The 27,690-nt window shown below is 48.4% G+C and overlaps 1 protein-coding gene across 2 annotated transcripts in view; it reads right to left on the bottom strand.

The window, feature by feature from the left end:
- The window catches only part of cnih3 (cornichon family AMPA receptor auxiliary protein 3), a gene marked incomplete at both ends in the record, with an annotated part of 73,418 nt that extends 46,769 nt beyond the window's left edge, over window positions 1–26,649 (bottom strand). For both annotated transcript variants that reach the window (XM_083933993.1, XM_083933994.1), the window contains 2 exons: window positions 7,393–7,461; window positions 26,572–26,649. In XM_083933993.1, the coding sequence (XP_083790119.1) occupies window positions 7,393–7,461; window positions 26,572–26,649 (147 nt within the window). The remainder of the gene's footprint in view (window positions 1–7,392; window positions 7,462–26,571) is intronic.
- Between the last annotated feature and the right edge of the window lie 1,041 nt (window positions 26,650–27,690).

Here is a 27,690-nt window from a genome sequence, read left to right on the forward strand (position 1 = left end):
CGTGTGCGAAAGAGCAACATGGCCGACACACATATGTTACACTTACATGCACAAGCACATAAGCATGTTAAGTGTTGAACTATACCTTTAAAATGTTGGTTTCTTTATACACGACTCAGGGAGAAGAAGAGAAATGGAGAGTAAAATTGGGATTTTCTCAGAAACAAGATGCAAGTGACTGGCAAAGAACAACACCTTTGAACCGTAACTGCTCAGACAAAGTCATAATAAATAAATATAATAAAGCCCAAATACATGTTGGTTCCTTATGTTGTACAATCGAGGATACAAAGACATAATGTTGCCTCCTGAATGACTGAATGTGCAATGTGGGTGCATGTTTGCATACTGGGAAAAGAAAATGACATTGGTATCTTATCTTATATGAAATATATATTCGGGGCGGCTGTGGCTCAGTTGGTAGAGCGAGTTGGCCAATGTCCGAAGGGTACGATCCCCGCCCTGCCCTACTTGTGTCATGGTCGTTGTGTCCTCGCCTGTGAGAAAGAACAACATGGCCGACACACATATGTGCACATAAGCATGTTAAGTGTTGGACTACACTTGTCAAATTCTGGTTTCTTTAATCGGAGCAGCGGGGGCGGTGCTGCAGTCGCTCTACCGCACCGTTGTGATGAAAAGAGAGCTGAGGAAGGCAAAGATCTGGATCTACCGCTCAGTCCTGGTTCCTACCCTCACCTGTGGTCATGAAAGCTGGGTCAGGACCCAAAGAACCAGGTCCAGGTCCAAGCGTCTGAAATGTGTTTCCTCAGGAGGGGGGCTGGAGTCTCCCTTAGAGAGAGGGGGAGAAGTTCAGCATCCGTGAGGAACTCGGAGTAGAGCCGCTGCTCCTTTGTGTTGAAAGGAGCCAGTTGAGGTGGTTCAAGATCATCTGGTAAGGATGAACCCTGGGCGCCTCCCTAGGGAGGTGTTCCAGGCACGTCCAGCTGGGAGGAGGCCTCGGGGAAGACCCAGGACCAGGTGGAGAGATTAGATCTCCACACTGGCCTGGGAACGCCTCAGGATCCCCCAGTTAGAGCTGGTTAATGTGGCCCGGGAAAGGGAAGTTTGGGGTCCCCTGCTGGAGCTGCTGCGCCTGAGACCTGACCCCGGATAAGAGGCTGAAGATGAGATGAGATGAGATATACGCGACTCAAGTAACTTTAAGTATTTCACAGTTTTCCATTACTGGTCTTAAAAAACTCTCTAATTCGTGATGCACAAACTCAGACGTCGACTTAAACCTGTCATAAAAACTGGAAGAGCAGCTGCAACCTTGAGAGTGTTTGATTAATGTCTTTGAAAGAGAAATCATGAATTTCAGCTCCGTATTTGCATAAATTGTGCAGCACTGATGCATTTCATGTAAGGAGCGAGAGGCGAAAAGAGGAAGAATGGACTCAGGGAGCGTGAGAGCGAGAGAAGAAAGGAGGAGGAAGAGAAAATTAGATGGAACCTTTCGTACCCGATCCCCACGGGGTCCTTTGATACCATCTGCATAATGAAATGCAAATATGACAAAATATGAAAGTGTCACTGAGAGGGGAAGTCTGGTCTAATGCAGTTTCAGAGTCTGGAAAACGCCTTTTCATTTGCGTCTTAAGAACTCCTCACTCGCCCATCTCTCTCTCTCTCCCTCTCTCTCTCTCTGTCCGACTCCATCTCTAAGGGCGCCCTCCCACTGTGCCTCCGTCCCGTGCCCCGTGCTTTAGGGTCCTTGTCCCCCCCTCCAGGCCCGTTTGTACTCACACTACCTGGGCCTCGAAGAATGCTTCTTGCTGCCTATACGTCATCACGCCGTAACACGTCACACGCATTGATGACGTCATGGCGATGCGTGGCTTTGTTTCCAGATCTTTCCGTAGACCTCGGAGTTTTTGTGCGTCTTGTCGACTGTTTTTGAATCTTTTCATCGACCAAATCTGCAGTAAACACTCCACCTCCGCATCACACCAACGTGAACCTTTCACCACCATTGTTTGAAATGTCCGCGCATGGTCCCTCCCTCTTTTTTCTATGTCCCAACAGGCGCACAGGAAATGACCTCAGAACCGCCGTAGGCCTCGTGCTCGTACACGTGCGCACGCTCGTGCTCGTACACGTGAAAACGTGCTTTACTAAAGCCCACCTCTCCCAAACGGGCCGTGGACGGCCAGCTGGCCGCAGTTATGCGTGGAGCGGTTGCACTCACACTGGTCAAACGTACTAGGCTTGACCCGAAAAACCTGTTTTGGCGCGGTGTGGAAGGACAGTGTGAGTGCGCCCTAACTCTCCTCTTTCACCCAGTTTGCAATGTTTTCATCAATACATCTCCTCCAACTTTTCTGCGCTCTGTAGAGAAAAGTATAGAAGTCGATACTCCAGATACGCTCTACGGTCCAGAGCTCTTAAGTCAAAGTCACCTCCAAACTAACTGCTTGTGCTGAACCATGCATTATTAAGAGCCAAGCGTGCTGGTAAAAGCCCAGAAGACTCGAGGGAAAGGGATTTAGAGGGCTGGAACAAATCCTGAAACAACTTCACCGGGGGAAACTTTCCCTCGCTGGCCGATGCTAATGTACATTTGTTCCCCCACAACTTCTCCTGATTGCTGCTGTGGCGGTTTTTGGGAGTGAAGCAGAACATCGCTGCCTGTTTCTGCACTGTGAGGGTTTTGTGAGTGACGGAGCCGAGCCTCTAAAGGTGCACTCACACTGTCCATTGGTACCGTGCCCCTGTCCCACCGCGGTGAGGTCTGTCCTGTCGTTGGGTTTCTGTCGTGTGAATTTCCTGTTTTATTTTGAAAAGTAACTCTCCTCTCGTTTCAGGTCACTTGCCCTTCCTCATGTGTCACCGGTCTGACGTCCTCCCCTGATCCTTGATTGTTTCGCCCTGTGCCCCCCCCCCCCCTTCACGGCTACAGTCTAGTTCCTTTGACCAGTGTGAGTGCAACCGTACCGCGTCTAGGAGCGGCACGCTTGCCGTCCACGGCCCGTTTGGGAGAGGTGGGCTTTAGTAAAGCACGTTTGCACATGCATGAGCACGAGCGTGCGCACGTGTACGAGCACGAGGCCTACGGCGGTTCTGAGGTCATTTCCTGTGCGCCTGTTGGGACCTAGAAAAAAGAAGGAGGGACCATGCGCGGACATTTCAAACAATGGCGGTGAAAGGTTCACGTTGGTGTGATGCGGAGGTGGAGTGTTTACTGCAGATTTGGTCGATGAAAAGATTCAAAAACAGTCGACAAGACGCACAAAAACTCCGAGGTCTACGGAGAGATCTGGAAACAAAGCCATGCATTGCCATGACGTCATCAATGCGTGTGACGTGTTACGGAGTGATGACGTATAGGCAGCAAGAAGCATTCTCCGAGGCCCAGGTAGTGTGAGTACAAACGGGCCTGGAGGGGGGGACAAGGACCCTAAAGCACGGGGCACGGGACGCACGCACAGTGGGAGGGCGCCCTTAGAGCCATGTGGAGGCAAGCCCAGCCCACCTACCCTCCCCATCACCAACCAATCGGCATCGGTTGCTGTGGTAACAACGCCGGCGTCAGTCACTACACAGCTCCTCTGCTGACTGGTGCAGAAGTCCTCCATCACAAAGCATCTCTCCCATTACACTTCCACATATTACTGTTAAAACATTTACATGTATAAACTCCATTAAAGCAGAACTGCTAGCACATTAAATTACAGCATTTATTTAATATTCCCCGCACGTCTGATTTGTTTATCAGGCAGCCTGGGAGAGTAGAGGAAACACGCATAATCCAGTGCATTAACCTGTGAATTGACTATTGTTAAACGTGATATTCAGTAAGCCGAAGTAAACGTTCCCGTTTAAACAGCAGTGGAAACACAGAACCACTAAACGCCTAAATCCCTGCATTAGCCTGAAAAAGCCTTTGAATAATATCAGGGATGAACTGAAGTGAACACGTTGAGCTGATGCCACTAACGGCGCCGGCACAGTGTGGGTACTTAAGCCCCGGCCCCATCATTAACTCTGAGGGGGTCACTTCCCCCCCGATCCTGACAAATTATTATTATTTTAATGACCATGATGCTCACACTTGACCATGATGCTCACACTTGACACATTTCACACCCTCGCAGGCTTCTCCTGCAGGCTCCCTCGCCACAGCTGGGGCGCACTCGGGCACGGGTTGGGCTCAGAGTCAACGCAGTATTAGCCTATAGGTTGGTGCATAGATCTCCCGTCATGACACACTGAGAGGTCTGGAAACCTTCCTGTTGTCTGGGACTTGGGACGGACACAGTTCTTAAAGTTTCCTTTTGCATCATCTTCATCTCCTCTTCAGCCTCTTATCCGGGGTCGGGTCTCGGGGGCAGCAGCTCCAGCAGGGGACCCCAAACTTCCCTTTCCCAGGCCACATTAACCAGCTCTAACTGGGGGATCCTGAGGCGTTCCCAGGCCAGTGTGGAGATCTAATCTCTCCACCTGGTCCTGGGTCTTCCCCGAGGCCTCCTCCCAGCTGGACGTGCCTGGAACACCTCCCTAGGGAGGCGCCCAGGGTTCATCCTTACCAGATGATCCTGAACCACCTCAACTGGCTCCTTTCAACGCAAAGGAGCAGCGGCTCTACTCCGAGTTCCTCACGGATGCTGAACTTCTCCCCCTCTCTCTAAGGGAGACTCCAGCCCCCCTCCTGAGGAAACACATTTCACACGCTTGGACCTGGACCTGGTTCTTTGGGTCCTGACATCTGTCTCACCAGACGGTAAGTTTGTGTCTAAACTCTATCAAACTTTCTGTTGAACTCCAAATCTAAATGATGATGTCATTTTTAGAGTTAATTTAATGTTGTTAAACTAAAGTCTAACTTCTCTTTGGAACCAAATCTGGTTTGAACGTCCTGATTTATCTTTGTGTGAACCAGAGCGCTCAAAAGGACGCTAGCATGCTAACACGCTAACACGCTGAATTAGCCGCGTGTTAACCCTTTAGATCTCCTCTCCGTAAACACTGGAGCTGCTGCTCGTCCACATTAACATCAATGTTGTCCAAACTTCAGTCCTTCACAATAAAAGCCCATCAATGTTGTCCAAACTTCAGTCTTTCACAATAAAAGCCCATCAATGTTGTCCAAACATCCAGGACCAAACTTCAGTCCTTCACAATAAAAGCCCATGCTTTAACAGCTCCAAAATAAAGCGTAAAGTCTTCTTCATTTCCATTTGAAAGTAAACCACCACCTGAGCCGCTCAGGCTGAGTTTCTCTCATCAACGTCACTTTTGTTTACTAATTTTTTTATCTTAAATGTTCATGTACAATTGTGAGACTTCACTTGTAGATTCTTAGAAGTGTGTAAATTAATTCTACTTGCACTTCGGTGGCGATCGTCCAGTAAAAGCACCACGAACAGACTGGAAACAGCAGCAGACCAGATCCGTCCAGATAGGGCTAATACCTGGTGTCCAACTGGTGACACGGTTACGTTATCATTAAAAATGTGGAGCTCCAGGCGCCATGTTGGCCAGACTCATTTGAAAAAAGATGGCGTGTGCAGCCGAGATGCTGGTTACCCAGTTGTTTAGGGCGCCGAGCGACACCGGGTGACAGACTGACGGTCCAGAAGGAGTCATCGGTGAAGCGAGACACTTTAAATTATTCCCAATTTCTGTTTGCACCAACTGGACTGGGGCTGTTGAAATATACCTTTGGGTTGTTCAGAGCGCTTCACTCTCTCTCTGGGCAGCGCTGTCAGAGGAGACGGTGCAGCGGAGCGCGAAGCACAGAGAGCGTTTTAACGTTCACTCATTTAAACGACACAAACACACAAACGTTCAAACTACAATGACCTCGTTTTAGAAGAGCGTCAGGTCGGGTTTATAAAAGCACCCACTACCAAAACAACCCAGACAGAGCTGGAGCACACCGTCTCCTCGTGATATGACACGCACACACACACACACACACACGCACGCACACACACACACCGACACACACCGACACACACACGCACACGTACACGCACACACACACACACACACACACACACACGCACGCACACACACACCGACACACACACGCACACGTACACGCACACCATTGCTTAACGTAAAGTACCAATACAATGATGTTGCAGAACAGCTGCATCACTTGACTAACATCCTTCACACACACACACACACACACACACACACACACACACACACACACACACACACACACACACACACACACACACACACACACACACACACACACACACACACACACACACACACACACACACACACACACACACACACACACACACACACACACACACACTTAAAGTGAAATCATCCCAGGGTCTTTTTCTGCAAATACACTCATCAAATAATCCGTCGAGACAGTTTCTCCTGTAACAACTATTAAGGTAGAAATCCAGGAGAGTCGCTAACAGCCGGACGTGGCTAACAGTGATTAGCTCGGGGCAGTACGGTGAAGGCATTCAAAGGTCTTTTTTAACCACTAATGCTGCTGAAAATAACAGCAAACCTCTGCAGCAGCATGAGAAGAGTCCCTACACACACAACAAAGTGTCATCAGCGTAGTTAGTGAAGCCAGAGTTTATTAAAGAGTGTTTTAAAGACTTACCTACTGGCCCCTGTACCAGCTCCTCTCATAGTAAAGTCCATTACAGTGGAAGGAGCCCATTGGTGCTTTGTTTTGTGTGTAGGGACTCTTCTCATGCTGCTGCAGAGGTTTGCACAGCTACATTGGGCGCTACTGCCTCCTCCATAGGAAATGGATGGAACGGCCGGCGCAAAGCGTTTCGACCGTGTATCATGAGACCCAGAAGTTGAAAGTCTGAGTGCTCAGCAGCAGCGTACACTCTGCAAAGATCCTCTGAAATAAGACTTCACCTGCAATGATGCAATGTCTGAGTCCATTCAGTAAATATATCAGGCAGTGCAGCAACACAGTGATAGTGGAAGAATTACCAGAGGAACACATCCGTCCAACTGAAGACACACAGAAAACGAGTATCTTGGTTGGAGCTATGAGGGCTGCGATGGCACAGGTTCAGCAGGACTAACCTTGGACGCCGGTAACCAACTGTAGATTCCATGTTTATCCTCATGGTCATAGCTTGTAGCTTTTGTTTCATTTAGATTTGGTTTGAAGACTTTGTTTGTAAGGTACGATCATTCATACTTGATGCTTTGGCCTCAAGTCCTCTTGTAGGAGCCATGAAGGTGCACAATACTACTACGTTTCCAGCTGCTCGATGCAAAATTAATGGGGAAAGAAGGAGCGAAAGAACAGGAAGAGACAGGCACCAGAGTGTGTGTCTCTTTTCCATGCGCTAACAATTGCCAGGCACACAGAAAACACGAGTCAATCATATGAAGACAATGTTTGGTATGAATGAAAATGATTAGGGAGAGCAAACCTACCGCGTGCAGTGGGTTGCCCTGATCGATCGGCACCTTGAAGTCGGCCTGGAGCTCATCGAAAGCTGTGATCTGTGAAGGAGAGAGGAGAAGCAGAGAGGACGTTAATGAGTGAACTACAGCAGCAAATGGGGGTACATGCACCCCTGGGGGTACTTTGGAGTACTGCAGGGGGTAAAAAATATTACTCATGCATGGATCCTGATTCCCCATTTCATATTTAGCATTCCTGTTGTAACTGCCGTAAACAAATGCAGTCACGATTTATGGTTGAAACGTAGCAGCAGCAGCGAGTGTTTTTGTATGTTAAAGGCTTTATACGCCCCCCCCCCCCCCAACACAACTGTTTTTGCGTTGTCAGGGGGAACTAGAGGGGCTATATAGACTCTACCGTCTCTCTCTGAAAGCACAGCATCATGGACAACAGCCTCCTGTGGGTCTCACAACCAGCGACGCAGCATTCAGAAGGCGAGCTGGCTGCATTTTATCAACATTTATTATCTCTACGTGTAAGTTAAAGTGAAATTTTCTTATTTTTTCGGTAAAAACACTCATCGAATAAACTTATAAGACGATGTTTTTCATTAACACGATCTGCCCAGAGGCGCACACACACACACACACACACACACACACACACACACACACACGATCTGCATGCAGGTTACGTAGAGATCAGAGTCAGTCTTGAATCGGTGTCATTCGATGGTGCCGCCCGCCCACTGCTGCACTGTGGGACGGCTCTACGTATTAACCACGGATTAAATATGCAACAGCTCCGTTGGTGTTGCATGTGTCGCAATGGATGCAATTGCACTCCAAAGACAGATGTGATTGCTTGACTAGTTGGGCCTCAGGAGGGCAGTGTGTGTGTGTGTGTGTGTGTGTGTGTGTGTGTGTGTATGAGAGAGCGAGATTAGAGGAAGAGATATGAGTGTGTCGGTCAGTGCATCTGCACACAGTATGAGCTACACTGTGTCTCGTGTGTGTGTGTGTGTGTGTGTGTGTGTGTGTGTGTGTGTGTGTGTGTGTGTGTGTGTGTGTGTGTGTGTGTGTGTGTGTGAGAGAGCGAGATTAGAGGAAGAGATATGAGTCGGTCAGTGCATCTGCACACAGTATGAGCTACACTGTGTGTCTCCAGTGTGTGTGTGTGTGTGTGTGTGTGTGTGTGTGTGTGTGTGTGTGTGTGCCATGGGAGAATGGTATGATATGAGAGCAGCATATATACAGTAACAGCCTGTAGTGTGTGTGTGTGTGTGTGTGTGTGTGTGTGTGTGTGTGTGTGTGTGTGTGTGCCATGGGAGAATGGTATGATGTGAGAGCAGCATATATACAGTAACAGAGTGTGTAGTGTGTGTGTGTGTGTGTGTGTGTGTGCAGAGTGATAAAAACATGATTATGGTTTGTTTAGCATGAACGTGTTATCCGTGCATTGCGTTCCATATGAGCAGAGAGAGGAGAGGCAGTGGCATGTGGGTTTGAACGTGTGGACGTGTGTTGGCCCAGTGTGGGGAATGAACATCTGAGGAAGCCGTAGGTTCACAGCGAGCGCGGTTATTTCCCCGGGCTCGCCCCCGCGCTGACAGGGAGCTCGTTACATGTTATTTCCCAGTGGATCCCAACAGTGATCCCGGCTCATTGCCTCGCTCGGTTACAGCGTGTTAGTCTCCCTCCGGCTGTTCCTCATGGGTGACAAGAGAGAACACACGCACACACACAGACACACACACACACACACACACACACACACACATTCTTCAAGGGTGCATGAATCCAAGCATAGACATAGACGCCGGCATATAAGCGCAGCAGAAAAGCCGCGCCTGTACATCCTGATGTGCACCGCGTGAGAGGAACATCACAGCCCCGAGGCTCTGAGTGGACGTCAGGCTTCAAAGATCACCTTATTCAGCATGACCAGTGTCTTTAGCGCTATCATTTCTACCCATTATGATATTTTAAGTAATCGCTGAAATGTGGAAACATGACAACTAAAGTTTGATGAAGCGATGAGACGGGTTGTAACAGTTTACACCTGTGGGGTACAGCCCGCGCTTAATGGCTCCACTGTTTTCAGGGTCTGCCCTAGGGTCTCCTCCCAGATCAGGGGTGGGCACTTCCAGTCCTGGAGAGTCACTGTCCTGCATGTTTGAGGCTTCTCCCTACCCTAACACACCTGAGTCTAACAATAATCAAACTGTGACGAGCTTCAGCTGCTTGATAACGAGCAGATCATCAGACTCAGGTGTGTTGGAGCAGAGAGAAACCTAAAACATGCAGGACAGTGGCTCCAGGACCGGAAATGCCCACTCCAGTCCCAGATGGACACGGCCAGAGCAACTCTAGGAGGTATCCTAAGAAGATGTCTCAACCAGCTCCACTGGCTCTTCTCAGTTGTTCTACTCCTCGATCCTTCTCCATGTCCGAGGGTGAACCAAGCGAGCCCCCCGAGTCCATCCTGATCTCTGAGCTCCATCGTGTTTCACTCTCAGATCAGTCTGGTGACGTTTGAGCAGTTTGAACCAATCAGCGTTGGTTTCTTTGGTGGATTGAAGTGAAACAGAAGAGACTGTTGAGTGTGAACAACATGGAGGCTTCCACGGATGAGATGAGCAGCTATGGAGCGAGCCGCTCACTAACTCTTTGTTCTCTGGATCCTTCTGTTGAATATGGACCGGGCTCCTGAAATTGGGCCTAGAGGACACTTTAGCACACGTTTTGGCTCCTAGAGGACACTTTAACACACGTTGTGGCTCCTAGAGGACACTTTAACACACGTTTTGGCTCCTAGAGGACACTTTAGCACACGTTTATGCTCCTAGAGGACACTTTAGCACACGTTTAGGCTCCTAGAGGACACTTTAACACACGTTTATGCTCCTAGAGGACACTTTAGCACAAGTTTAGGCTCCTAGAGGGCATTTTAGCACATGTTTAGGCTCCTAGAGGACACTTTAACACATGTTTATGCTCCTGGTTTCTTTGGTGGATTGAAGTGAAACAGAAGAGACTGTTGAGTGTAAACAACATGGAGGCTTCCACGGATGAGATGAGCAGCTATGGAGCGAGCCGCTCACTAACTCTTTGTTCTCTGGATCCTTCTGTTGAATATGGACCGGGCTCCTGAAATTGGGCCTTTGATCCGTAAATTCACGTTAAACACAAAGGGAAAATCTCCTTTACCCACATGTTGTTTCCTTTCTGAGCTTTGCCTCCACGCTGTTAGCACGTCACACGCTTCACTCATCTGATTGGTTGGTTTGGCTTCATAAAGATCTTTAAACCAGAGTTCAGATGGATCTGCTGAGACCAGGAGGATCAGTCCATCAGGTTCTAACTTTATCGGTGTTTAAATAAAAGTGAAGGTGCGACCCACCGGGTACAAAGCTGCTGTTTCTCCTTTAAGAGGAAATAAAGCCTAAAGCATAATTTCATCCCCTTGATATTCGACTGTTCATTCAGTCGTGATCAGAGGCAACATTTGCCCCGGAGCTGCAGACAAGAGAAGCAAAACCCAAATCTGTGACGTGCTCAGAGGGTGATTCCTGCTGGAGATCCACTGGCAATGACTGCGGGTCCTGTTTTAACAAATCCAGTCTGTTTTGATGTGGAGCTTCACTTTAACAGCCTGCTTTGAAACCAGGGTTGGCTGCAGAGACAGCACACACACTGGCACCCTCTGCTCCTCTCTTGGCACGTTAAATTCTGCATGAACAGTGTTTCGGTGCTGCTGCAGGACTGACACCTTGCTGTGTGTGTGTGTGTGCCTGTAAGGAGAAAACAAGGGAACAGAGTGATGGATGTGGTCTAAGTAGGGTTGTTTTAGTGTGTGGATGTATCTGTGCGCTCATCGTCACCGTCTTTCAGCCAGTTGCAGCTATGACCGATGAAAAGTATGCTTTCCCCTCTGTGCAGCCTTTAAGGCATTCATACGGAAATAACAAGATTAAAAACAAACAACAGCAATCACCAGAACCTCCACTCTAATATAAATGACTACAAGGTCCACGTGAATTATTTAAAGCCTGGGCTCAATTATTCATTGGGATTTTAAACACGCTCAATACGGGTTAATCTTCTGAACCACCGTTCCTCACCCAGCACTGAAGAGCAGCTTAGAGCGCCCTCCCACTGTGCGTCCGTCCCGTGCCCCGTGCTTTAGGGTCCTTGTCCCCCCCTCCAGGCCCGTTTGTACACACACTACCTGGGCCTCGGCGAATGCTTCTTGCTGCCTATACGTCATCACGCCGTAACACGTCACACGCATTGATGACGTCATGGCGATGCGTGGCTTTGTTTCCAGATCTTTCCGTAGACCTCGGAGTTTTTGTGCGTCTTGTCGACTGTTTTTGAATCTTTTCATCGACCAAATCTGCAGTAAACACTCCACCTCCGCATCACACCAACGTGAACCTTTCACCGCCATTGTTTGAAATGTCAGTGCATGGTCCCTCCTTCTTTTCTCTACGTCCCAACAGGCGCACAGGAAATGACCTCAGAACCGCCGTAGGCCTCGTGCTCGTACACGTGCGCACGCTTGTGTTCGTACACATGCAAACGTGCTTTACAAAAGCCCACCTCTCCCAAACGGGCCGTGGACGGCAAGCGTGCCGCAGTTATAGGCGCAGCTGGTTGCACTCACACTGGTCAAACGCACTAGACTTTGGCCGGAAAAACGGTTTGGCCCGGTGCAGAAGGACAGTGTGAGTGCGCCCTCAGAGCCCAGTGAAGCCGGTGCAGAACACAAAGCCAGATCTTCATGCAGCCAATTGAGATGTGATTCTTTAACGCAATCTGTTTGTTTCTCTGCATGAACCGAACGCCATAACGCAAAGTTTACGACACAGGCTGCACAATCTCTCCCAAAGGAGCATAACATTTGAATTACAAGTGGAAGTAAAACGCTACGCCCAGCTAACCAAGAATGGGAGTAGAGGTGGTGTGAGTACGCCTGCTCTAGTCTTAACTAAAAGTAACCTACGTATGTTTAATAATCAAATGTTATACAAGTGAAAAGAGGATCTAAATGGCTCGTGATGTTCAGCATAGTTACACAAATCCATATGCAAGTTTAGAGGGAACAGAGCGAGACGGCTGCAGCTGGAGGACAAACTCCAACAGTGGGTTGTTGAACAGAGAGCAGCAAGTAGAAGTGTCCGTACGATCACTGTTCCACTGAAGGCAACAGCGCTAGCATGCCAACTTAGCATCAATGAGTTTAGAGGCGGTCCTTAACGTAACCCCAGCCTCGACTGTAGCGTCTGTTCTATGCGCCTTATAGTGCGGAAAATACGGTACATAAATGTATGTAATGTACGACTTTAGGGCTTCTGTACTCCATTTTTAAACTTGGAAAACAACCCTGTGTGTGTCAGACTCTGCATTTTAATTTTACCCACCTGGGACTTTATGCAGAGCATCAAACCCCCCCCCCCCTGCAGACTACCCAGATGTCACTGGCTGTCCATGTTCTGGGAGTTGGCTTGTGTTTTAATCGCTAACGTGCTGCTGTCAGTGTCGGCCTGTATCTGTGCTGAACACCTTGGCGGGGGGAGACAGCTGGCGACGGCACTTTCCCTGATGCTAATAAACACTGCTGGCACACTTAACCCCTTCCTCCTCAAATCTCCTCCTTCCAAAAACATTCTGTATTCATAAAATGCTGCAGGACTTTCTGCAAGGCACCGAAAGCCAAATGATAATCACGTGTGCAGCGATGGTTGATGGACAGATCATGAACTGAGCATATGCAACACACACGGTCAAAGTGATGCTGCAGGGCAGTATTTGCGTTGTGGGTAAAGGCAGGAGATTCTAACGTTACAGGCTGTTTGTGAGGAAGTGCTGTAAATGCTGATCTTGGGGGAGTGACCTCCCCCGCGTCTGCTAAACCCCCTGTTTGCCTGGACCCCACCCATCCTGGAACATGGTCTTCATTTTCAACAGCTTTGTGCTCCTTGTCTGTGCACGGTGCTTTTATCCGTGTTTAAATGCTCTTTTATTTTAATGTGCTATATGTTATATTTTTATCTTATGTCTGTCCCGGTTCGAATCCCGGCTGGGGCCCCTCTGTGTGGAGTTTGCATGTTGTCCCCGTGTCTGCGTGGGTTTTCTCCGGGTTCTCCGGTTTCCTCCCACAGTCCAAAGACGTGCAGGTGTTCGGTTCATTGATGACTCTAAATCACCCGTAGGTGTGAATGGTTGTCTGTCTCTGTTCGTCTCTATGTGTCCTGTGATAGACTGGCGTCCTGTCCAGGGTGGACCCCGCCTCACGCCCGATGTCAGCTGGGATCGGCTCCAGCCCCCCGCGACCCCGACAGGGACAAGAGGCTGAAGATGAATGGATGGATGTGCTGCTTTATCAAGTGCTTCCATGCATGTGTGTTATGTTTTAACTCCCACAACTTAAATTTTTGGCAGGTTTGACATTGACTTCCTGTCCCGTTGTGTTTCCATGGTAGCAGCCAATAGCGTTGGGCGTTGCTGGTTGCCAGGGTAATAGTGTATACAGGGAGAAAACTGTATCGATGGCTTATTTGATGTATGTAAGTGTGAATGACGCTTTAATGATTTCACTCATTATTTAATAATGAGCTCTGTATAAACCTGCTCATTTATACCAATGTGCTCATTAAGGCTGCTTCTCCATCCATCCCCTACTCTCTGTACCGCCTGTTCTCCACCACTGCATGTGAAAGGCAACAGTGGGTTTTTCAAGACTCTTTACATGGAAGAAAAATCAATGACAATGCAGTTGATTCTAAACCCTCACAGACTTTACTTTATCAGCTGTGATCACTTCGCCCAGACACTTAAAACATACCCACAAAGAAAGCTGCAACCAGTGCACGTGCAGTGAGGCTGGTTAATGAGAACAACTCATCTCATCTTCAGCCTCTGATCCTGGATCAGGTCTCAGGCGCAGCAGCTCCAGCAGGGCCACATTAACCAGCTCTAACTGGGGGATCCTGAGGCGTTCCCAGGTCCAGTGTGGAGATCTAATCTCTCCACCTGGTCCTGGGTCTTCCCCGAGGCCTCCTCCCAGCTGGACGTGCCTGGAACACTTCCCTAGGGAGGCGCCCAGGGTTCATCCTTACCAGATGATCCTGAACCACCTCAACTGGCTCCTTTCAACGCAAAGGAGCAGCGGCTCTACTCCGAGTTCCTCACGGATGCTGAACTTCTCCCCCTCTCTCTAAGGGAGACTCCAGACCCCCTCCTGAGGAAACACATTTCAGACGCTTGGACCTGGACCTGGTTCTTTGGGTCCTGACCCAGCTTTCATGACCACAGGTGAAGATCCCAGAGTTCATCCTTACCAGATGATCCTGAACCACCTCAACTGGCTCCTTTCAACGCAAAGGAGCAGCGGCTCTACTCCGAGTTCCTCAAGGATGCTGAACTTCTCAACCTAGTTTTGGAAACCCGAACATCTCTGAACAAGCCTGGGCTTAAAGACATCCACAATGTGAGGAGACCTGCCTCGTGGTTTTTGTAAAACTGCCACACATCTCTAGTAAAATCATCAAAGACAAAGCAAGAGCTGCACACTTTCCAAACCAAGTAGAGCCGTAGCGAGCTGTCAGTTGGAATCAGAGGAAGGAAAAGGGGAAAGCAGGGATGACGAGCCTCCCTTAGTTAATCCTACAGCCCTGTGCACTGGAACAATAGAAACACTGGAGTCACAATGATGGATGAGGGGCGAGCAGGGGTTAATGAACATGTGGATCAATGCAGAGCCGAGCTATACACTGAACAATCACCTCCGTTTCAGACACTGTTGCCCGCTGCCAGAAAGCTTTGTTGACTGGTTGCTTCATTGAGATTAAAATCAATGTTATCACCTGTGTGCATTTCTTCCCCTGATGTCTCACTCGGGCACCTTGAGCTGGAGCTGCTCCCCAGATTTAACAGTTCAGTGGAGCGCGGTGAAACATCGCCGTAGCTCCGCATGCTAAATTGTAGGTGACACCCTGGAGGACCTGAATCTTCTTTTTGTTTGTCATTAATAGACACGTCTCTGCACCTTTAAGCACATTTATTCCTCTTTATAGTTTCCTTTTATACTTAAACTGTGTGTAAAGGTGCTCAAACTCACGCATTTGGCCTTTATTGAATACCATTAACCCTTCACATCATCTGTACTGCTTATAGTACTTAATAGACATTGTGGCAAGATGGCAGAATACACTTTAATATGTAGATTTAGGGGTCATAAAACCTGAATCGATGTCATGTTTTGGCATACAGTTTTATATTAGAGGGAGTTATTTAACCTTAATTTAACCAGGAGTTAAAGACCGTGGCCTGTGGATTACTGACAATATAATAAAGATAATCTACTATACTCGACTCGACTCGGCTCAGAGGAAGAGTGGGTCGTCCTCCATTCGAGAGATTGGCGGTTCGATCCCCATTACCCCGGTCCACATGTCGAAGTGTCCTTGGGCAGGACACTGAACCCTGAATTGCTCCTCGTGCTGTGTATGGGTGTGTGAATGTGGTGTGAATGGTCAGATTAGATGGTCTGTAGATGTCCGTCAGTGTGAATGTGACAAACACTGTGAAAGCGTCTTGAGTAGTCAGAAGACTAGAAAGGCGCTTTATAAGTCCAAGACCATTTACCGTTTACCACTCACTGCCACAGTCCCTACTCAGCGACTGCTCATGAGCACAACCATAGCTGTAAATATATATTATATTGACACTGAAGTCTTTAGCATGCTCTCAAATCAGGGACTGTCCCTTATTGTGAAGGGCAGATGGCTCAACCCTCGTTGGTTAGTTTGGCCCAGTCTCATTTCTCATTTGAACCCCTTAAAAATCTACATTGAAGGTCATCACCGTGTCTCCATCAGGTCCGTTCTCTCAACTTCCAGTCGTCCTCGCCTACAGGAGTCTCCATCTTGTCAGACTTTGACTCCGCCTCATTTCCTCTGACCAAAAAAGGGCATGTATGTGACGCTGGGGGGAGGGGCGTACGTCCATCTGGCTGACGTTTACCTCAGAGGAGAAGTGGGGACCAGAGGCTAGCTGTCACTCAAGAGGCCACGCCCCTAATTATTCATTAACTTTAACCTCCAATAAAATAAAAACTAGCCCCTCCCCCTCAGTGTTGTCATGGAGACCTGAGCTAAACACACAGACTAGAATGTTCTTTTGTCCTTAAACAGGTTTAATGATGCTGTGTAAACGGCCTGTTTAACATGGGGTTCAATGAGAAACTGCTCTGTTATGAAACCTGCCCCTAGTGGACACTCAGAGAACTGACGCTGACCGAGCTTCCTGATTGGATCAAACAGGAAGTCTCTCTCTCTGTGGGCGGGGCTTGGTCATTACGTAATGACCTCCATTTGAAATGCAGGCTCCAGGTGACTGTCTTTGCCTCATCAGTCCTTATCCTCCTCCTGTACAAATACCATATGTCAACATAAAGACCATTTAAGTCTTCACTAAATCTATATTTTGTAAATCTGGACAGAAATGGACATAAACTGCATTCTGACTGGTCAGCACTCGCACACACTGAGGAGGTAATTCTCCCGTCTGACGCAGTGGATGATCGTCTGCATCGAGTTCCTGATTTATTGTTAAATAAATATTGAATCAGTAAATCACAGCTGGAGACAGTTGTAACAAGAACATTAAGGGGAACGCTGGATGTAATTCATCTTTATTTCATGGCTGTTATTAGGACATGAATAATCCAGATGAAGACAGTAGGAACTATGAGTGCCCCCCCCTCAACACAAAGCGCTCCTCGCTGTGACGGACGTGGTCTGTTCCTCTGTCTCTCCTTCATTATTCACTCTTGATCTTTTTCATCTATTTCTACATTTGTATTCCCTTCTGTCAACTGTGTTTCCTAGAAATGCTTCATCCGTCTCAGGACGTTTCCTTCACCCGACCAGGAAACTTCCGCCTCTCTGCACACTTTCATTTGATTATGTATCACTTCCTGTCGTCCTTTGATCGCGCCCTATCTGTGTTGATGCCTACTCACAGCTTTGCATCTGTCTTTCCTTTCTTTTCGTGTGTGATCATCATCGTGCATTCTGCTCCAGTCATCTATTCTACACCCCGATGCCCTGGTCCCAACTCTCAATGAGAAAAATCTAAAGTCTCTCCCTTTCCCTCTTTCCTTCTCCATCATACCAACAGCCCAGCATACTGGCAGGGGGGGTTGCCTCCCCCCATTGCCCAATTGTTGAAAAACTTGTGCTAAAGTGTCCTCTAGGAGCATAAACGTGTGCTAAAGTGTCCTCTAGGAGCATAAACGTGTGCTAAAGTGTCCTCTAGGAGCATAAACGTGTGTTAAAGTGTCCTCTAGCAGCCAAAACGTGTGCTAAAGTGTCCTCTAGGAGCCTAAACGTATTAAAGTGTCCTCTAGGAGCATAAACGTGTGTTAAAGTGTCCTCTAGGAGCATAAACGTGTGTTAAAGTGTCCTCTAGGAGCATAAACGTGTGCTAAAGTGTCCTCTAGGAGCTAAAACGTGTGTTAAAGTGTCCTCTAGGAGCATAAACGTGTGTTAAAGTGTCCTCTAGGACCATAAACGTGTGTTAAAGTGTCCTCTAGGAGCAAAAACGTGTGCTAAAGTGTCCTCTAGGATCATAAACGTGTGTTAAAGTGTCCTCTAGGAGCATAAACGTGTGCTTAAGTGTCCTCTAGGAGCATAAACATGTGTTAAAGTGTCCTCTAGGAGCATAAACGTGTGTTAAAGTGTCCTCTAGGAGCATAAACATGTGTTAAAGTGTCCTCTAGGAGCATAAACGTGTGCTAAAGTGTCCTCTAGCAGCATAAACGTGTGTTAAAGTGTCCTCTAGGAGCATAAACGTGTGTTAAAGTGTCCTCTAGGAGCATAAACGTGTGTTAAAGTGTCCTCTAGGAGCATAAACGTGTGCTAAAGTGTCCTCTAGGAGCATAAACGTGTGTCAAAGTGTCCTCTAGGAGCATAAACGTGTGTTAAAGTGTCCTCTAGGAGCATAAACGTGTGTTAAAGTGTCCTCTAGGAGCATAAACGTGTGCTAAAGTGTCCTCTAGGAGCATAAACGTGTGTTAAAGTGTCCTCTAGGAGCATAAACGTGTGCTAAAGTGTCCTCTAGGAGCATAAACGTGTGCTAAAGTGTCCTCTAGGAGCATAAACGTGTGTTAAAGTGTCCTCTTCAGTGGCGAGGACGCTCTATTTGAGCCCTTTTTTCTTTTCGCCCCTGCCCTTCAAAAGTCTGTGCACGCCACTGATCCTGCAGCTCCTGTCACTCTGCTCTCCTTCATCATCCCCGCTACATCTATCTTCCTGTGACTTTGTCCGTCCCGTTCCTCTGGGGCTTGACCGGTCTGTCTGTCTCCACAGCAGACCTCTACAGGAGATGAATGAGGTGACAAGCTAAGCTCCGTCACTGCTCCTGGAAAACGAGATCTAACCAGATATTTTGGTTCTACCCTGGACAGTTTAGAGGTCTTGGGGCCCGGGGCAAATGTCCCATTGCCCTTATAGTTAATCCGGCCCAGTCCATCCCCTTAGCTTGTCCCTCCTTCCTGCACAAAGCAGCTCCATGCCCCGTCATCAGAACCCCATAGAGACAGTAAGAGATGAGGTCAGGGTCGTTCAGTGTGATGATTATTCACAACACCTCTGTTAAACCTGTCAAAGTCCCAGTCTGATGCAAAGTCACGCTCGGAGAGGATGTGACGCTAAGTGGGATGCTAGCTTAGCTGTTCCCGTCCAAATCCATCCTGAAGTGTGCGTGAAATGTTCATGTGTGGTGTCACTCCCATGTTATTTAAATGAGCGTTTGCTTTGTCTGAGGTGACGATGGCGAATGAAGGGAAGGCAGGTGTTCGGGAGAGGGTGAAGAGAGAAGAGGCAGAGGGATAAAAGCATCCCTCCCTCGATGCCAGGGACATATTAACGAAGAAGAGACGACAAGTGTTCCCCACAAGCCGCCTGCTCTCTTTGCAGTGTATGTTTCCTGTATTACAAAGAGGGTAAAGGGTTAAGAAGTGTCCAAACCAATTACTTCCTCTACACGGGACAAACACTCCACGATGTGTTCACGTCCTGCAATAAAAGCAGCAGCAGCAAAATGTATTAAACGTGTCAAAAGTGCAAAAGTGTCAGTGTTTCTCATTCTTGGACCATTATCGTTGAAATGTTAACATGTAAACACACTTAGACGGACCGAATTGTAAATGCTTTACACAGAAAAATAAAATAAAGAAGCATAAAATGGACTGAAGTAGCTCAAAATTGTGCTTTGGTAGTCGAGTAAATGTTCTTACACTACACCTGGAGGGGTTTGCCCTCTCTCTAGCCCCCCCCCCCCCAAGATGGAGGATAGATTAAGGATGTTTGTCAAGATATCCTTGCACTTCCATCTTTCCTTATATCTGTGGCACCAAGCCCCGCCCACAGCAACTTCCTGTTTGATCCAATCAGGAAGCTCCGTCAGCGTCAGTTCTCTGAGTGTCTACTAGGGGCAGGTTTCATAACAGAGCAGTTTCTCATTGAGCCCCATGTTAAACAGGCCGTTTACACAGCATCATTAAACCTGTTTAAGGACAAAAGAACATTCTACTCTGTGTGTTTAGGTCATATCTCCATGACAACACTGAGGGGGAGGGGCTAGTTTTTATTTTATTGGAGGTTAAAGTTCATGAATAGTTAGGGGTGTGGCCTCTTGAGTGACAGCTAGCCTCTTGCCCTCACTTCTCCTCGGAGGTAAACATCAGCCAGATGGACGTACGCCCCTCCCCCCAACGTCACATACATGCCCTTTTTAGGTCAGAGGAAATGAGGCGGAGTCAAAGTCTGACAAGATGGAGACTCCCGTAGGCGAGGACGACTGGATCAAGTTGAGAGGACGGACCTGACGGAGACGCTGCGTCTGTTTTTATACAGTCTGTGGTGCAGTGGCTGTACGTTGCTGCACCACAATCATGCTTTTTGGCGTTTTTCCTGGCCTTTACTCGAACAAACATTTTGATTCATTCAACATTTTACCTTTTTATGTTTTTAACATTTACACTCTGGAGGGGGTTTTACCTTTTTGTGGTTTTTAAGCCCCAAAAACGCTGTCACGGTCAAAACGAAAGGCACATCTGATCAAATATTTTGTCATGTTTACCCCAGAGTGTTGTCGTGTAAACATAGCCTGAAACTGGCGTCACTGCCCCGACAGTTTCCTGGAGGTGCTTCTTCAAGCTTTCACAAAAGGTGCAGAAACACAGAGACGATGAACGCAGCGTACAGACAGAAGGCTGCGTCCGTATCTGTAACTACCACTGAGCATTAATGAGCCCTTCCAGTACTTGTTGCTTCATCCATACAGAAAATGCTTTCATACCTCACTGCACTTCCCGTGCACTAAGTACGACTGCCAACTAGACTAGAAACCCCATCTGGGAGTGAAAATGATCCTTTGACACTCTGCCCTCTGTCGCACTGCCAGGACAACCTCTGCATCACGAGTGCGCCACAGGGTTTTCCCATCGTTCAGGGGAACACCGGAGGAGCGTGTGCGGCTGCTCTCAGCTTTAATGACACTCGGAGCACATTAGGGGCCGTGGTTACATGGGAGGAGAGTCACTGGAGCAGAGTCAGATCGTCTAAGCAGCGAGCTCGGAGCTCTCGGGAGGTCACAGTTCACCTCGTATGCTAATTAAAATGGCTCCGTAATCGCTAACGTGAGTGCTCCCGCGGGTGACAGTGGTGTTGTACTTCATGCGATGAACAGAATGATTCCTCATGTTGCATCTTGGTTGAAGTGAACCATCAAAGTGCCGTTACATCCCGCATTGAGAGTACCGCCATGTTATCATCAATATTACAATCATCATTTTTAATGGACAGATATTTCTTGCACACATCGAGTTACTCTCAATCGCAGCATGAGGGATACGTACAGTTTGAAATGTAACTGTCAACATTTAAAATACACTGGAGTGAAAGTAACCAGGAGTCTGTGCTTATTGCATGAAGCCAACTAAAGTGGTAGAGAACAAAACTGGCAGATCACAGGTCACCGCAGCTTTCTACGAAGCCTTATGACCCCCACACATGATACGCAGCCGTTCCATTCATTTCCTATGGAGGAGGCGGTAGCAGCAATGTAGCAGCATAAGCACCAATGTAGCAGCGTTAGTATCAATGTAGAAGTGTTAGCATCAATGTAGAAGCGTTAGCATCAATGTAGCAGCGTTAGTACCAATGTAGCACCGTAACACCAATATAGAAGCATAAGCACCAATGTTGCAGCGTTAGCACCAATGTAGAAGCATTAGTACTAATTTAGCAGCGTTCGCACCAATGTAGAAGCATAAGCACTAATGTAGCAGCGTTAGCACCAATGTAGCATGTCTGCACCAATGTAGCAGCGTCCGCACCAATGTAGCAGCGTTCGCACCAATGTAGCAGCGGTCGCATCAATGTAGCAGCGTTAGCACCAATGTAGCAGTGTTAGCACCAATGTAGCAGCATTAGCACCAATGTAGCAGCGCGCACAGCTCAAAGTTCAAACCACGAATGTGACATTTACGTTTCCTAGGCAACCAGAGAGCGACATCAAGCCGGTTAGAAAGATGGAGGAAAAACGTATTGTTTGTGTGTCGGAGTTTCCCGAACTATTTAACGTTCCATTAAAGTCGTTTCAGGATCAGAAGAAAACGTAAAGATGGAGGTTTATCAGCATCACAGTTTACCAGCTAACGGTTGCAACAATGCTAACGCTGATTTAGCCGCTAACTGGGTCTCTGCGATCGACCTCGCGGTGAGCCGAGCACAAAAACCTGATCATGTGACGGCCACATTACAGAATAGCCTCATCTAAGTGCGTCCCGTGCCCCGTGCTTTAGGGTCCTTGTCCCCCCTCCAGGCCCGTTTGTACTCACACTACCTGGGCCTCGGAGAATGCTTCTTGCTGCCTATACGTCATCACGCCGTAACACGTCACACGCATTGATGACGTCATGGCGATGCGCATGGTCCCTCCTTCTTTTTTCTATGTCCCAACAGGCGCACAGGAAATTACCTCAGAACTGCCGTAGGCCTCGTGCTCGTACACGTGCGCACGCTCTTGCTCGTACATGTGCAAACGTGCTTTTACAAAAGCCCACCCCTCCCACACGGGCCGTGGACGGCAAGCGTGCCGCTCCTAGACGCGGTACGGTTGCACTAACACTGGTCAAAGGAACCAGACTTTAGCCGTGAAATGTACTGGGGCACGGGACGGAGGCACAGTGGGAGTGCGCCCTGAGTGTAAATAAGCAGAACATACGGGTTGTGTTCCTTAATTCAAAGCAACATCAGATTCATCAGTACCTGAAACTGAGTGGGAGATTAGATAAAGAGCTAATTAACGCGGCAGCATATAGTTTGATAGATTACGGCCACTTAGCGACACAAGTCCATCTCTGTGCACTCGTTTGTCACTGTCTGACTTTTAATACTCCGGCGCTCGTGTTACCTGCTGACAGTTCATTACTCACTTCCTCCCCTCGTCTTCTCTGTGCCAACCTCTGTCTTCTGATGTTCATTTACACCAACTCACTTTATTTATAGCCTGATTTTACCCGAGGTACTTTGACTCAGCACACTTGCTCTTTTTAACAATGCACCACCGCTCGGGGCGTTAAGGATTAACCTTTCGGTCAAGTGGCCACTGTGGCCGCAGGATTCAGTGTTTTCAGCAGTTCTTTGAAACCAGATGAGTTCTTGAAATTCAAGGAGGAAAAAAAAACGGGCCGAGAGATGGATGCAATGGCGATTTAGGGGGTGGCCTGAAATCCCTTTGGTCCATCATAGACCTGATTGGTTGGTTGTTGGTAGTTCATGAACACACGGCCGCGACAAACGCTGCTCAATCAACGGTGACAGCTCATCTGCTGATACAGGAACAGTTTGTAATCACCAACTATTACAGTAATGGTACTGTGGACGTAAGAACTGATCTCGGGTCAGCAAATGTCTTGAAAACGGCATCCTCGGACGTGTCTCTGACGTCCTCAGGAGTCAGGACTCCGGTCATCACAGCAATGAAAAGATAACACGCATCCTCTGAGGTAGATGGTCATTTACTTGTTAAGTTACGTCGACTTCTCTGCTGAGTGTGAAACTTCATTCAGCGCTTAGAAGCAGTTAAAAGTACAGGAACTACACATTTCCAGCGTTAGCTTGTTGGAATTGTACACGTCTACATGTTTAATGCATCAGTTCCTCTATGGTTACAGGCGTCTCCACGTCAAGGCACACTGTACATAGTAATCCAGCACCTTCATTATATCTGAGGGTTATCCGACGATTCAGGTTACTAGTAAATTCCCTAAATCAATAATAAAGTGAAGTTACAGCTTTTAAACCTTTCATTGAGAGGCCTTAAAAGTGGTAGACCAGAAACCAGCCAGCAGTTAGCATTAGCTTAGCTTTCAGCCAACTACAGTTGCAGTCCCGCGGCTTCACAGCCTCTCAAACACAACATGTTTACTTCACTGGCCTGTAGGGAATATCACATGCCATTCATTCAGGTTCACTTTACCATGCCCCCCCCCCCCCCCCCCCCACACTCTGGCTCTGTGTCCCACTCTGCCCCCCCAGTCAAAATGTCCTGGAGACGCCCCTGGACGACCTCCAAAGTGCCTGACAGAAGTGAAGGTGCAGCATTTGGCAGGTGGCCGGTGCTGATGTGCAGCCCTGAGCTTCGTAATGATGAGTCCTCGCCGTGTGGAGCCCTCGCTGATTAAGCTGCACGTCTGTTTGTCACCGTCAGCGGGAGTCGGTGGAAGGAGGCCTCTGTAGCGTTTCTGCCGTCTTAAGCAGAATGCAAACTCAGCCCCGGTGTGATGTGTGTTATTGCTGAAGCTACGGAATAACGCGCTCCATTGTGATCCTTCCTCCGGTCAATTACCGTCTGACGCAGACCTGGAGGAGCTGCGGGGGTTTCTGTGGTTTCTGCCTCTCTGTAATAAATCAGGACGCACGGAAACGTCTCTCCTGATCAGAGCGGTCGTCACTCAGAAAGATGCCGCACACTGACAAAAATGACTATTAAATTAGGATTAACTTCATGAAATCATCGTAACTGTAAGTTGCTCTGGAGTCAAAGTCTCACCAGCTAAAAGATGCCTAATGAAGAAGGAAAGAACACGAGTCACACTGGACTATAAGTCGGGCGACACGGTGGTGTGGTGGTTAGCACTGTCGCCAGGGTTGACAGGGACAAGTGGTTGGTGATGAATGAATGAATGGACTATAAGTCGCATTTTGGGGGGAAATTTATCTGTAAAATCAGAAACCAGAGCAGACGTTTCATCTGCAAAGGCAAGTTCTCGTCGTTTATAGCTCGTTGTTCAAGCACCTGTTTGTGAACTTGTTCCTCTGCTTTTAGCCTTTAGCCGTTAGCTTTTAGCCGTTAGCTGTTTGTGTTTTCTTCAGTGCAGTTTGAGAATCCTCCACTTTTCTCTCTCACTCCAAACTTTCTCTCTGCTGCTCCGTCACCGTGTTCAGCTGCATATTTCCATACTTGCAGCTTGTGATCTGCAGACTTGTGTTCAGTCTTTCTCATTTGTCTTTATAAGATGATGTTTAAATGTAATTTTCAGAGGTACAGGAGTAACAGGAGGAGCGGACACTGGCACACGAGCCTAGATCGCCCTCTCACAGCTGTCAGCGTGAAAATAACCAACGTGTGAAACTACATATTTCAGTCGCAGGACGAGACAAACCATGAAAAAAAGTGCAACTCATCGTCCGAAAAATACGGCACAGCCTAACTAGTGTACTGTCCTTTGTCTTTAGGCGTAACATTCATCTCGGTGACAGAAGGTCGTAGAGAGACGAAGTTGGTTTCTTTGATGTTTTCATGTACGAGCTTTCCAACGGTGCCACCGCGGAGTGTGTCCGACCTTCTGTTCCTGAGATACGTCCGATTATGTAAATATAATCAAATGTACTCTTCAGTGAATTTGTTACATGAACAAAATGTGTAAATATTAAAATGTTTACTAGTTCCCGCTGGATTTTCATTTCACTCTGTACAAATGACTTTGATTCATTTCATACACTTTACTGAACATAACAGGTGGGCTTTAGTAAAGCACGTTTGCACGTGTACGAGCACGAGCGTGCGCACGTGTACGAGCACGAGGCCTACGGCGGTTCTGAGGTCATTTCCTGTGCGCCTGTTGGGACGTAGAAAAAAGAAGGAGGGACCATGCGCGGACATTTCAAACAATGGCGGTGAAAGGTTCACGTTGGTGTGATGCGGAGGTGGAGTGTATAGGCAGCAAGAAGCATTCTCCGAGGCCCAGGTAGTGTGAGTACAAACGGGCCTGGAGGGGGGGACAAGGACCCTAAAGCACGTAGCACGGGACGGAGGCACAGTGGGAGGGCGCCCTTAGTTTTCCTGTGTAACCGCTCAGGTTGAACTGGACTATCACGGGCGCGTGCACTCTCACGGTCCTGGGCTCTGTGCTTCTCACACACGGGCCACTGTGTGACAGACGGGCACACCGACGATTATCTGTAATTGCCAGAGGATCAGTCACCCCGAGTGCATCAGGTCTGTTGCTGTTTCCATGCAAAAGGCAGATTCGGGGCAATAGGCTGGAAGACCTGACCCAGATCTGTCTTTACATAAGGCCCCTGCATGATGGAGATGCTGCTCAGGGAGCAAATAATTAGATTATTCAAATGTAATAATGCAGTCAGTCATGTTGCCACTGGTGTGCAGCTGATCTGAGGCTTTATTAAAGGCAGAGGGAGCGGAGCGGCAAGATGAGAGGGGGGGGGGGGGGTTCACTACCAGATCTCCTAATTGATCTGGAATGAAGGCCTTTTAATAAATACAGGATGCTGCACAGGGCGAAGCTTTACTGTGCATCGAACTGGGTCAGCGTGGATGTGTAAAGGAGCCAAAGAAGAGGAGAAATGGTGACAACGTGGTGGATGTTTGTGTGAAGGACGCAGCAGGAGCTGGAGATACAGGTGCGCACCTGTCGTGATGAGGAGAGATCTGCCCAGAAACATGCGAGTGCACGCTCAGGGTTAGGGGATATCTGGCACTATTACGCACACACATCACACCTGCGCACCCCGTAACCACACACACACACACACACACACACCCTAAGATCAAATCCATCCATCAAACACAATGAATAATGGAGTTTCGCTCAGGTGCTGTACTCACGTGCCATATTGCGAAGAAGATCAGGGAGACGCAGAGGACCAGAGACAGCATGTAGCAGAAGGCAGCGAAAGTGAACATAATGGAAAGGGGAAATGGTGGATGGTGATAATCTCCCAAAGAAGCACGAGCCCGCTGACAAACATCTAAAAGAAAAAAGGAGGGGAAAACGGGGGACGCGGGGAGAAAGTTGTCACGGTGCCGTGAGGAGCCGATGCGGCACCGGCACCATGACTTCGCCCCTCACACTGTTCGCAACTAGTTGTTGCAGAAAACCTCTAAAAATCATCAATGAGTGTCCGCGGCGTCGGTGGGGAGGTGGTGGTGGTGGTGGTGGTGGTGTGATCACGGGGAGGCTGCGCTCCTCTCACACCGACCTGCACGGAGGAGAACACGGGGAGGCTGCGCGCAAAAGCGTCCGGGAGAGGGGACCGTGGAGGTAATCCAAGCGGCGGCGGCGGCGGCGGCGGGAGCTCTGCTGTGTCCGTGTCCGTGTCCGTGTCCGTGTCGGGGCTGTGAGATGAGCTGCTGCCACTTGGAGCACAAGGCGTTAAAGAAAAACCCCACACTGTTTCCTCTCCCTGACAAACCTATCAGCAGCCGCGAGCGGGGAGCGCATGGAGGCGCGTGAACAGGTGGACTTAAAAGAGCAGCAGTGCCCGTGTGCCCGCGCGTATGTGTGCGTGCGTGCGTGCGTGCGCGGGGATGTTTGCTCTCAAGGATGACTGCTCTCTGTAGTTTGGATCATTCTGAGCATTTGGGATTTGCTCATGGTCCACCTACTGATTGATGTGTCTGTTCAGTGGCGTGCACAGAGGGGGGGGGGGGGGGGGGGGCTTTTTGTGCCCTTTCTTTCCTTTTCGACCCTGCCCTTTAAAAAAGTCCGTGCACGCCACTGCCTCTGTTAGAAACACAAGCCCCTCTTTTCATTTCTGTGAGTGCTGGATGATCCGATGAACCCCCTGATGCACGACACTGCACATCAGAGATGAAAGAGTGGGGGGACACACCTCCTGATGAAGCCCCCGACAGGTCACGTGATCAGTCACATCATCACCCCTCTGACTTTGGATGTGCTGTTGTTGTTCTGTGTGTGTGTGTGTGTGTGTGTGTGTGTGTGTG

Source organism: Echiichthys vipera (genome assembly GCF_963691815.1).
Source record: "Echiichthys vipera genome assembly, chromosome: 19".
Taxonomy (NCBI): Eukaryota; Metazoa; Chordata; class Actinopteri; order Perciformes; family Trachinidae; genus Echiichthys; species Echiichthys vipera.